Here is a 13,223-nt window from a genome sequence, read left to right on the forward strand (position 1 = left end):
CTGGTATCTGAAGTAGGGCAGTCTTGTAGACAACTGACCCCTTAACCTGCAGGTTCTGACATCAACTTCAGGTGGTTAGTGTCAGACCTGAATTATAATCTACTCAGTTGGTATACACTAGTTAGGGTTGAAAGAGAACAGTTAGTAAGATATGAAGTGCTAGAGCCAGGACTCAAACCCAGTTCTGCCTAACTCAGAGTATTTCTAATTCAAAGATAAGAGTCTAATTCAAACCTTTCGATTTTTCATTTTAAAATGAAATGGTATATAATTCATGAAGGTTTTAGTATCTGTACTAACTTACAAGAAAAATTACATCAGCTTGAAAACTGAAAAATCCATTTAAGCAATTAAAGTCCCAAGTCACTGCCGGTAGACATAGTTAACACAAATATCAATGCAGGAGCAGCTATGATACAGCGGCGCATATGGATGGCAAAGTATTAAACAATATGAAGAGAACTGAGGACCCAAAGTAAAAGCCACCTTCGGTACTTTTGAAGTTTTGAGACTTTTTCTAAATCCCTCACTAGTACTTAGGCTTTTTAACAATTTAAAAAAATAGTTAAGTGCAGGTATATGGACATGCTTCCAGTATAAAACCTTAAAAACCTATCTTTAACCTTCAGATACACTGAAAAAGAGACTGGTTCTTGTCTCCTATAAGCTTGAGAGAAACCATAGGACATAAATTCTGATAATACTTTGTGGTCAAAAGTGTATGTCACAAGGGTTCTCTGCTAACAAGACAATTTTCTATGCACCAACACAGAAAAAAAATCTTACAGAATCCAAGCAATAATGTTATACTGGTTTTTTTTGTTTTTACTATAGCTTACATAAAAGCTTTCTAAGGTTTTATTCCAACTTATGAACCAAAAAGGGATTTCCCAAACTTATTCTTCCTTTACTAGGACGTATATAAATTATACTGTTCGTAAACGCTGTAAGTTTTTAGACTCATCTGTTTTATATTCTTCTTTCTTACCTGGTCTGTTAGTGGCTGCCATAATAAAAACCTGCTGACGTGTTTCCAGACCATCCATCTCTGTAAGTAGCTGATTTACCACCCGGACACTTGCCCCTGTCTAAAAACAAATAAATACAGCTACATCAGCTCCCAATAAAAGAAAAATACATCACCGGTTTTTTTTTTTTTCCATGCAAAATAATACATTTGCTAACTTGAATGAAAGCTTTTGTCAAAAGATATAACAATTATTTCCTGAGAAGTCACTATATCTAAGCACTGTGCAAAACATATTCTCATCAGTGTGCTTCCCCAGCAATCCTGCTATCATCCACAATTCAGATGAGGAAACTGAGGCTTAGAGAGGCTATTTGTCCAAGGTCTCAAAGCTACATAAGGGTAGAGATGAAATTCAATCTCAGGCTTAGCTGATCCCACAGTCTTATGCCTCTGAGCTATCCAAAGATCTAAGAACTGACAATTATATTCAATATCCTGTGATAAACCATAATGGAAATGAATATGAAAAAGAATATATATGTGTCTAACTGAATCAATTTGCTGTACAGTAGAAATTAACACATTGTAAATCAATTATACTCCAATCAAATAAATTTTTAAAAAAAGATCTAATAGCCACAACGAATTTCCTTTTGGGCAAATCTAGACTCAGCTTTTGAATGCCAGATCAGACTCCCCAGGATACTGGATATTCCAGAGCTTTCAGCTGGGACACTGAGGCCTTTTCTCTTTTCCTTGAAGCATGCAGTACAAAGTTGAACTACCTCAGGGCAATATCTAAGACGTTCAAGGAGTTGGTGAATAGGGGGATGTTTATCCCTTAAATGCAGAAATTTTTAAAATGCACAATGTAGGAAATCAGAAAAGTGGTGCTGTGTTTCTTTTTGTCATTAATTGCCTTTCTTCAACATAAATTTCATGTACAGAGGTGGTAATGAGTTTAACATACTGATTTCTCCAGCAAAAAAATTTGGTGCACCTTATTATCACCCCTTGGAGACACAGTATTAACCGTTAGGAGCTTAAAAGAATCATAATCATGACTCAAAAAAATAAAGAAGTACCGGTTTTAAAAAAACAAACAAACAAAAAAACCCCAAAACACTGTCCTACCAAAGCAAGACAAAAACCTCACAATCAATTCAGGAAAAGGCTGACAGACTTTACTATATATAAAATTTTATATAATAAAAAAAGATAAGTGATAAAACTGGGAAAAATAGTACCAACACACATAATTGGACAATAGACTAATTTCCATCACATATAAAAAGCTCTTATAAATTAACAACAAAAAAAGGGGAAGATGGAACTTCCCTGGCGGTCCAGTGGTTAAGACTTTGCCTTCCAATGCAGGGGGTGTGGGTTCAATCCCTGGTGCGGGAGCTAAGATCCCATGTACCTTGGGGCCAAAAAACCAAAACATCAAACAGAAGCAATACTGTAACAAATTCAGTAAATTGAGACTTTAAAAATGGTCCACATCAAAAAAAAAAAAAAAAATCTTAAAAAAAGGGAGGGGGGGAACATTTCATTTTCAGTGTATGTGCTGCCAAAGTGAGCACAGAAAAACATTTCAACAGCAAAAGGGTCAGAGACATGAATACTAAAATTTAACATCATGTTTCGCCAATAAAATTGAGAAAAATAAAAAGATGGGTATTACCCATTGTTGACAAAGGTGTAGAAAATGGTTATTTTTAGTTGGTAGGTGTATGTAACTGGTAGTTTTTGCAAAGAATGACTGTTTTAGCTTTCAAAATATTTGTATACATCTTCTACCCAGAAATTCTACTTCCAAAACTCTCACATATTCCCACATGTGCACAAAAATATGTGATAAGAATGTTTAATACAGTTGTGTTTATAGGGGAAACAACTGGAAACAATGTAAATGTCCAAAACAGGGGAATTGTTGAATTAATTCTTCCCTATCCAGACTGTGGAATATTCATTCAATAGTTACAAAATAAGTTATTAAGTACATGGGTAAAGTGTCAGATAGAATGACCACATTTATATAAAAAAATAAGTTTAAATCACACATGTTTTTAAGCTTATAGAAAAAGTTCTAGACCACAAATGCAAAACACTAAACTGTCAGCAGAAGTAACCTCCAAGAAGAGTAACAGGGAGGAGAACTGGAAGAAAGACTTGACTCTATACTTGTATTTATTTGCATTTTTCACAAGCATGTATTCATGAATAACTTGCATCATTAAAAAAAGAATATGTTCAATTTTAAAATATTTTCAGAATCCCCTTCAGGTGAAAATGTTAAAGCAAAACACATATATCTGATTACAGGGATGTGTGGTAGCTGACACCCAAGAGAGATAACCAGAAGTCAGAAATGTAGTTCATAAGAATGCAGATTTCTCTGAGGGCAAGGAGTTGACTGGATATACCTCCTAATTTAAATTACCACTTGATAACAGAGAGATGCAAACCAATGAAATGGGCTATCAATGAACAAAGGGTTTAATTCACAGCAAAAGGGAATAAATAAAAAGGAGTAAATTCCAGAGCATACCATGCCCCCACCAGCTGGATATAGTGTGTAGGATTTTGCTCTGGATCCCACATTAGATTTTGGAACGTGACAGCCGGCAGGAGAACCCGGGAAGGATCTCTGCCCTGGCCACTGACATCACTATCAGAGATAAGACTGTAATAAGGATTTTCTGTGATACTGCTGACTGCTGGGTGAGCAAACAAAATTGCTATGATATAAAGCACACTTATCCTAGTCAAGTTTTGTTTTGCAACTTCTGAATGCTGGGAATTTTAAGCAAAACGAGGCACCTAATAAACGTTTCACAACCCAAGAACACACACAGAGTAACTATGTGAAAACAAATCACATAAGAAATATAATCATTTCCTCAATCATCTTGTAATAAATGTACTTACTACACAGTCTTTGCTATCCTCTTCAAAAGGTTATATATATATATTTAAAATATATTCTTTATATTATGCTTCACTATGATTCAAACAGTATTCCTGATAACTGTTTTCCAGGTAATCACTGTACCAAAATTTCTAAGAATGGTGACTCAGTGTAGTAATGCAAGTGGTCTTTAATGCACACCAATTTATATCTTCCCCAGATAGAAATGGTGCTGCGTCTTAAAGCGTATCATCTGACCCTACTTTGAGTGCATGGTGCCTTAAATTATATTTTCTCCAAGAACTCTGAAGACAAACATACGATTATAAGGTAGGCTATCCAAAACTAATAATCATTTCCATTCCCCAAAACTCATTTGTGTGAATCAGATATGTGCAACCAAAATAATACACAGAAAGAAAAATGGATACAGAGGCTAATAAAAATACAATTGTTATCCCTAGGCCCTGTTTTCAAATTACTAGGTTTCTTCACTTAAAGAGTCTCAGTGTTCTCGATGAATGACTTTATAAGAACTATTTGAACTTTACATAACTTTGTAAGAACTTACAAAAGGTTTATGGTGCTTAAAAAAAAATCTGTAATCACCAAACTATGATACCTACCTCTCGGACTGATCTTCGAGGACATAAGGCATCCACTTCATCAAAGAATATCACACAGGGTGCTGAATTCTTGGCTCGCTGAAAAACCTGTCGCACAGCACGCTCGCTTTCACCAACATACTAGCCATATACAGAAAGGAAATAAAATGTAGAGATGTTTCAACTTTGGAGTCTGGGCTAAATTATAGTAGTACTAGTTTTAAATGACATTTATATGTCAGAGTCCAAAAAGTATTATGTCAAAAATAGCCAGTTATATGTGGTTCAACTTCATAAGATTAGCTATTATTTAAGCTTATTATAAATTTCCTCATTTATAAAATGAAGACTAAATAGAATGAAAGGTCTCCTCTAGCTCAAAAGAATTCCACAATTATATGGTATTTTAGAACGGATCAAAGCTTTATGCATATAAAATACCCAGCAGTAATCTTCATTAATTCAACAGTATTTTAAATGTGAACAAGACAATTTACTGTTCTACTGCCGTTTCTACACAAGTCATCTTGCTAAAGGAAGAGCTAACGGTCATACAACATCAGAGGAGGCAAACTGAGCCAGTTAGACATCTACCAGGTTTCATAATGCATAATGTATGGTAAAATCAAAATACAAAGCAATTCACAAGCAGCTATAACATGAGGACTAATTAATATAAAAAGTTATATGTAAAAATACAGCTTTACTTTCAGCTAAGCACAAGAAATTGTTCTTGTAAAATTTCAAATTAGTTAACTAAGAAAAGCTTTGTTTCTCATAATAATACTGCTAAATAAGACAATTTGAAAATGTCTTTATGGTGCCAATTATATCATAAGGTTATTTTTATGTTATGACTATATGGTCATAATAAAGTAATTAAGGCATAGAATACACCACAGATGACAATGATTATTTTTATTTTCTATTTGAGTAGAACTTCTTTTCCTCAGATCTGTCCTGTAACTTTTCTTTGTACTTTTGCTTATTCTGCTTCTCTCACTTGAACTGCTTCTCCAACCTACCTCTAAAACAGCTCTTGCATTCTAGATCAAGATCACTAATCTTTCTTCCCACCACCCTCTCTTCTTTGCTCTTGCAGCACTTCCTACTATTATAACTTCTGAGCTATTCTACCTTCACTATATTACACCATAAAGTCCTTGGAAAGCAGAAGTCATGACAGTTTCAAATTTTTGTCTGATCATAACATCCTGCTCAGTGTACAAATACAGCAGACCTATTTAGTTTCCTGAAAAATCTAAATCAGCAAAAATTATATTTGGAATGCTGAAAAGACATTCAGTAGATATTTTTAAAGAAAAGATATCAGGGGGTTGGGACAGAGAGTTTCAAACAGGGATGAAAGAGAAGAATCAATACAGCCGGCAAAGGGACTTTGGATATAGCTAACCAAAATGACTAAGTAAAAGGAAACTTAATTTAGGGGAAAGTAAACCTAAAGTTTCAAAAGGACAGATTAAAATCAATTCATCTTAAGAAATGTAACAATGATTAAAATTCCCACTACCTTGGCCTTTAAGAACTATTTCAAGTAAGGATCCTATACTTATTATTTCTAATTCCTTACTTGCCATCAGTTTTCAACCATTATAATCTGGCTTTTGCAAACATAATTACTGAAAATATTTTCCCTAAAGTCACTGGTGACATTCTAATTGCTAAACCCAGAGCCCTTCTTTCAATTTCTTTTCTATTGTATGGCTATATTGACAGGTGGAAAAAATTATCTTCCCTAGGTTTTCAGGCTTAGAAAGTCTTGGGCGTCCTCCACCTTCGGAACAGTCTTCCTTTGCCAGCTTTTCCTTTCCTGGCCCGTAAATGTTGGTGTCTTCCAAGGTTCTGTCAGAGACCACCTTACAATACTACTCAACCTTACCCATTCCCTAGGTTTTAGGTGCCATTTAGATTGATATTTACTCCCAAATCTCTTCAGAGCTCCAGATTCACATTTCCTATAGTTTGCTGAATCCCTCCAAATGGCTCTTTAAATCTAAAACGTCCTAGAGCAAACTCAATTTCTAACCCCAAGATGTCTATCTTCCTCATTAGATCACTTAATCTCTCAGAGTCATTCTGGACTCTTCCACAGAACTCTTCCCACATTTACCTCTAAAAAACAAACCAGATGACAATGAGATAAAATTTCATACTCATCAGACTGGCAAAAACGTAAGTAACTTTCATTCACTGCTGGTGAAAGTAAAACTCAATAAGAACCACTTTGGGAAAAAAGTGGGCAATACTTAATATTTTTGAAAGTGTATATACTGTAAGATACAGCAACTCTACTGCTGAGTACATACCCTAGGGTGAAAATATCTCACAAATATGCGTAAGGACATATGTATATAATGTTCAACCTAAACATAAATCAAGAAAAAAACTGATGTTTTTAAGGGACTTCCCTGGTGGCACAGTGGTTAAGACTCCGTGCTCCCAATGCAGGGGGCCTGGGTTCCATCCCTGGTCAGGGAACTAGATCCCACATGCACGCTGCAACTAAGAGTTCGCATGCCACAACTAAGGAGCCGGCGAGCAGCAACTAAGGAGCCCGCCTGCCGCAACTAACACCTGGTGCAACCAAATAAATAAATAAATATTTTTAAAAAAAAAAAGAAAAAAAACTAATTTTTTAAAAGTGTGGTTATACTCATTCAATGGACTATTGCACAAAGAATTAATAACTAGAGGTAAATATATCAATAAAGATAAATATTATAAACATAATGTTCAACAAAAATAACAATAAAATCAAGTTACAAAAGAACACATACCATTTATATAAAGTGGCTTTGTTTTTGTTTTACCATTTATAAAAGGAGTTCCAAACATATAATAAAAGTAGATATAATACTTTAATAAACCCCAGATATACCCATCACCCTGCTTCATTATTATCAGCTCAATTCATGATCAACTTGCTTTATCTATACTCTGTCCACTTTTCTTTCTACTTGATATTTTGATGGAAAGCCCAGACATCATAACTTTATTTGTAAATATTTTATTGTCTCTAAAAGATAATGTTTTAAAATATATATATATTTTAAAAAATCCCTTCATTTATAATGTATTTGTTTATTTATTTATGGCTGTGTTGGGTCTTCGTTGCTGTGTGCAGGCTTTCTCTAGTTGCGGCGAGCGGGGGCTACTCTTTGTTGTGGTGCGTGGGCTTCTCACTGCGGTGGCTTCTCTTGTTGCAGAGCATGGGCTCTAGGTGCATGGGCTGCAGTAGTTGTGGCACGTGGGCTCAGTAGTTGTGGCACACGGGGCTTAGCTGCTCTGTGGCACATGGGATCTTCCCAGACCAGGGCTCGCATCTGTGTCCCCTGCATTGGCAGGCGGATTCTTAACCACTGAGCCACCAGGGAAGTCCAAAGATAATGGTTTTAACATAACTACATCATTATCACACTTAAAAGTTATTTTCTTAATACAAAGTGTCCAGTAGGTGTTCATATTTCCAATTCTCATAAACTTGTTTTTTGAAACATGTAAAATAATACTACATGTTATTTAGGGATAAATATATAACATTTACGGTAAATGTAGAAAGAAGTGTACAGAATTAATAAACACCAAATTCAGGATTATAGTAAATTCTATGGGAAAGAGAATGGAGGACGTGATTAGGGAAGGTTTGCAGGGGGCTTTGAGTATATATTGGTTGTTTTTTTTAAGGCTGGATGTTAGATACATGGAGGGGTCATCATATTACTCTTTATAACTTGTTATATGCTTGAAATATTTCATAGTAAAATTTTAAAAATATTACACTCTTAAAAAAAAAGTTACACTCTGTTAGCTCTCTAATATGCTAAAGGTAACATTTTGACTCTAGCTTGGTATGAAGGCCCTGCACTGCCTGGCTATTACTTTTTTTCCAGCCTCACCCTTCACCCCCCATCAACCCCTTCCCCTCAGTGCTTATTTTGAGTACCTCCTCCACTAGAAAGCCAAAATGAAGTGTAAGAAGAGTCAAGATAAAAGTACAAATCCTTATTTTAGGAGCAAAGTAACATATTTAATAGGAAACAAAAAAAATTAGAGGGGGGATAAATTGAAAAAGCCTTTTAAAACAAATGATACCACTTTCGTTTCTTCTTTGTTTGAATATTATGGAATGGCATTTTACTCTTCCTAGGCATAAACAAGAAATAAGAAATTCAAAGTCTCTTAAATTTAAGATATAAGCTGCTTAAATACAGAAAGAAGTTATTATATAGTAGTTTAGTGATTTCTTTCCCAAGTATTTTTATTTATTAATCCTTAACTCATTTGAGCTATACAACAACAGGACAAGGAAAGCAGATCAAATGTCAGCTCCACTATCCCCAAGCTGTTGGACATTGGTCAAGTTATACGACCCCTCCAAACTTAAGTTTCCTCATCTGTGAATCAGAGAAAAAAAACAATTTGTATCTCACCGGGTGTTGAAGAATAATATATATAAAGGGCTTGACAAATTCAGAGTTAACACTTTTAATGTTGACTATTTTGATTATTTCCATTTTGCTGGTGAGAAAACTTAGGCTTAGAGGTTAACAGACTTAATTAAGAAAGCATTTATACACAGTAAATAGTACAGCAGAGCAAAGCTCAATCTCTTCACTCCTATTGCAGTGATTTTACCAAAAAACTCGACTGTTTCAATGATCTGAGGACCCTGTAATTTGAATGACCATTACTTTTCCTAATCAAAAATAATGGCTAATGCCACAACAACTTACCATATTTAGTAACTCAGGCCCCTTGACAGATATAAAATTTAACCCAGACTCATTTGCAACAGCCTAGTAAGAGAAAAAAGACACAAGACAAACATGTAATAAAATAATAATAACAATAATTTGTGATAATGCAAGGACTTTTTGTGGTTTATACTCTAGTTTCCCCTTTTTATAGCTGCCTCTTTCTCAAGGAGAGGAGACAAATGGGAATAAAAAGAAAATCAAAGGAAGTAAATGTGAACCTAAAACTTTCCACAGACTAGAAATCAGATGGAAATGACTTGAAACATTTATGTAAATGTTTTGTTTACATAAACATGGTATATGTAAGTATATTTGTAGCCCTAGCTTAGAATCCTAGTGAAATCATAATCTCTGTATAAACAAATGCTATGCCCAATGAAAGCAATCATTCATTCATCATTCATAAACCAGAAGTCAAAAGCTTCGGTATCAGTCTTTACAGTATTTACAGGTTATTTTGTTTAATAAAGATTAAACTGCATGGCTGAAAGCCAAAGAGAATAACAAAGGAGAAATATATGGTTATATGTGTAGAAGAATACAAAAGTTACACTGAGAATGTAGAGATGAAACCCAAATAAAATCACTCACAACTTCAAAATGATCAGGGAATAAAGTTCTTTCCTATTCTTAGAACCTGATATCTGAGCTCAACATTTATGTTCAACACATTCCTCAGCATCTCCCCTTGGATTTTTTTTTTTCTTTTTTTCATTTCGCATTTGGATCGCATAGGATTTTCAAATCTGCCGTTTCCAAAGCAGGACTCCTGAATTTCTCCCAACTCTCCCCAAATCCCACACCCCAAACTCTTTTTCTCCCTATCCCAGTAAATATATTTTCTAAGCCAAAACCAGTGTCTCCCCTTGATCTCTTGTCTTGTCAGGTCAGCCAATCCATCTGTAAGTTCTATTAGCTCTAATGCTAAAATGTAGGTGAGTCTGATACTTCCTATTTCTCCACTATACCACAATCCTCATCCAGACCAGCATCACCTACTGTCTGGACATGCAAAAAAACCAAACCAAACCAAACCAAAAAAACCCTAACTGGCTTCCTCTCTCTTTGCTTTCCTCCAATCCATTCTCCACTTCACTCAAAAATGTAAATGAAGGGGGGAGGGATAAACTGGGAGATTGGGGCTGACATATACACATTACTATATATAAAATAGATAACTAATAAGAACCTGCTGTATAGCACAGGGAACTCTACTCAATACTCTGTAATGGCCTATATGGGAAAAGAATCTAAAAAAAAAGAGTGGAGATATATATATGTATAACTGATTCACTTTGCTGTACACCTGAAACTAACACAACACTGTAAATCAACTATAATCCAATAAAAGATTTTTTTAAATGTAAATGAGATCATATAGTTTTACTATGTTTCTCATTTATTTTCAAGTACAAACTGAAATATTCACCATGGCTTGCAAGCCTATATTTTGTGACATGACAGTTTCTTCTTAGCCCAGCCACTAGATCTTTCTCTGGTTCTAGAATTCACCAAGCCCTTTCCCACTTCAGGGATTTTGCAACTGCTCTTCCCTCTATCTGGAAGACTCTTCCCCTTCTTTCCCTGCCTCTTCATGTGGCTATCTAGTCCTTCAGGACTCTGTTAAATATCACCATCCCCTGAATACCAAACCTAAAATAGCCACAACAGTTTGTTTATTTCCATCATAATTTAGCTGAATCTGCAATTTTATTGTTTTGTTTACTGCCTGCCTCTTCAAGACAGACAATAAATTCCATTAGAGTGGTGTCATGTTCACTAGTTTATCCCTAGCACCTTGCACAAGTTCTGGCAAAGTGTATGTAGCTCAACAAATACTGGTTGAATAAATGAATGCATGCAGGCACTGCCAGGCAAAAACTGCTCAATATGTAGCTTATCCACATCTCGAAATCTCTGTCTTTCCGGCTGCCAATTTCTTAACTTTCCTACCTCTCACGTTCTAAGTAGAGTCAGGATACACATCTAATAAAGCATGATTCATCTACATTAGGTTTTCAACATCCATATGCGAGATAACTAAGATTTCACCCATTAAAACACACAACAGAGTTCCTGAAATTATCAGAAATCTTTTGTCTTCTATTGATAAATGAAATACAGTGAATATAATTTAATTTTTTCATGGATATCATCATGAATCTTGTACTCAGTGTTAGGAGCTGTTTGCTTCCATACTATATAGTTGCAGATGACTAAATGATTTTTACTGTTCTCTTTCCAGTTTCCTTCTTATTAGTCACCAATTTTCAGTGTGTTGGCCCCCAGCAATCACATGCCTTTACTTGATGCTATTTATATAATATGTGCTAGTGCTTAGAAATTTTTCATTATGTTATTGTTATCATGAGTAAACAAAACAACCAAGGTCATCCAAAATCTTAATTTTATAACCAATTCTAGGTTGCCAGGTTCTGACTCATAAGTGGTCCCATAACTTTACTCCAGTAACACTTTGCTTCTGCCATTCCAGGACATTTTCTATTACTTCTACATTCTAGGGCATGTAGTCATGAATCTCTTGAAGCATCTAATAAAAGTGTGAACTCTCTCCCTGGAAAAAATACATATACTCATAATATATTGCCTGGGCTCATGGATCCAGTGAGCTGTTGAAGTCCATCCATGGAGTCCTAGGTAAGATTCCCTGCTCTAAATGGTCAGATACCAGAAATCTGACTGAACAGAGAGGGACCAAAATGTTGGCAATTTGGGGAGGCAGCGGGTGGGAAGAAGAGGAAAAATGTGATCTATGATGCCTTAACATTATTTAGGGATTTCAAATGATCTAAGCTATCTCCTTTCTGCTGTGAGCAGAATTAGTCAAAGGTAGATATAACTAAAACACAAACAAACATTACAAGGCACTCAGGCAAGGGAACTGCATCCACCCAGTGAATTCACATATTAGCTTGCAGGACCTTCTTTCTGGCTACGATTTTCTAAAACTGTTGTGAAAAAACATAGGCCAGCAACTGTGGTGTTCTCCTTTCCCTCCTTTGTTTCCAAACTCCTTTACAGCAATGCCTTGTAAGAGTACTGAAAGCATTAAGCAAGGAAATTTAGTAATATAAGTAAAAATGTTTTTAAAAATGTACATGTATATTATATAGGTATATATATATATACATGGGCAAATGGCACTGTGGATATTTGGTATTTACTGAGGAGCCGCAGATTATTCGGCTGCTGTGAAACTTATTAAAAATGCCATTAATTTTGATTTCTTATTAACAAGTAATCCAATTTTTTTTTTTTTTTTTTTTGCGGTACGTGAGCCTCTCACTGTCGTGGTCTCTCCCGTTGCGGAGCACAGGCTCTGGACGCGCAGGCTCAGTGGCCATGGCTCACAGGCCCAGCCGCTCTGCGGCATGTGGGATCTTCCCGGACCAGGGCACGAACCCGTGTCCCCTGCATTGGCAGGTGGACTCTCAACCACTGCGCCACCAGGGAAGCCCAATTATAGAGCATCTTTATGGCAGAATACTACGCAGGCATTAAAAATACCAATGTGTATCTGCATATACTGACATGGGAAGATGTTCAAGAAATATTGATAAGTGAGAAATGCATGTTTAAAAACCTTATAGTTGTAAATATATGTATAAAAGTTATTCATATTATCTTGATATATATGTACAAAAGAACATCTGGAAGGACTAACAACAAAATGAAACAGTGGTTACTAGTAGGCAATAGTGAGAGGATTATAAGTAATGCTTTTCCCTTTTGCTTATCTATATTTTCTATTGTAAAAAACTAATTTTTCAAAATAACATTTGTAATAAGGAATGTAAAATACTTAACTTATAAATAATAACTATATCAAAGCAGGAAACAAGGTCAGCTATAAACTACAACTATGCAATAATGTTCATTAAAAACTCAGAATGTAATACACAGAAAACATGAAAATTTCTGTGTTAAAATCAATG

The 13,223-nt window shown here is 35.2% G+C and overlaps 1 protein-coding gene across 1 annotated transcript in view; it reads right to left on the reverse strand.

The window, feature by feature from the left end:
- Positions 1-13,223, reverse strand: part of NVL (nuclear VCP like) — a 97,913-nt gene that overhangs the window by 45,610 nt on the left and 39,080 nt on the right. Inside the window, exons 16-18 of the mRNA XM_079912131.1 lie at positions 9,244-9,306; positions 4,511-4,630; positions 989-1,088 (exon numbers count right to left, since the gene is read on the reverse strand). Coding sequence (XP_079768257.1) covers positions 989-1,088; positions 4,511-4,630; positions 9,244-9,306 — 283 coding nt within the window. The remainder of the gene's footprint in view (positions 1-988; positions 1,089-4,510; positions 4,631-9,243; positions 9,307-13,223) is intronic.

The sequence above is a fragment of the Stenella coeruleoalba genome, assembly GCF_951394435.1.
Source record: "Stenella coeruleoalba genome assembly, chromosome: 1".
Classification (NCBI taxonomy): Eukaryota; Metazoa; Chordata; class Mammalia; order Artiodactyla; family Delphinidae; genus Stenella; species Stenella coeruleoalba.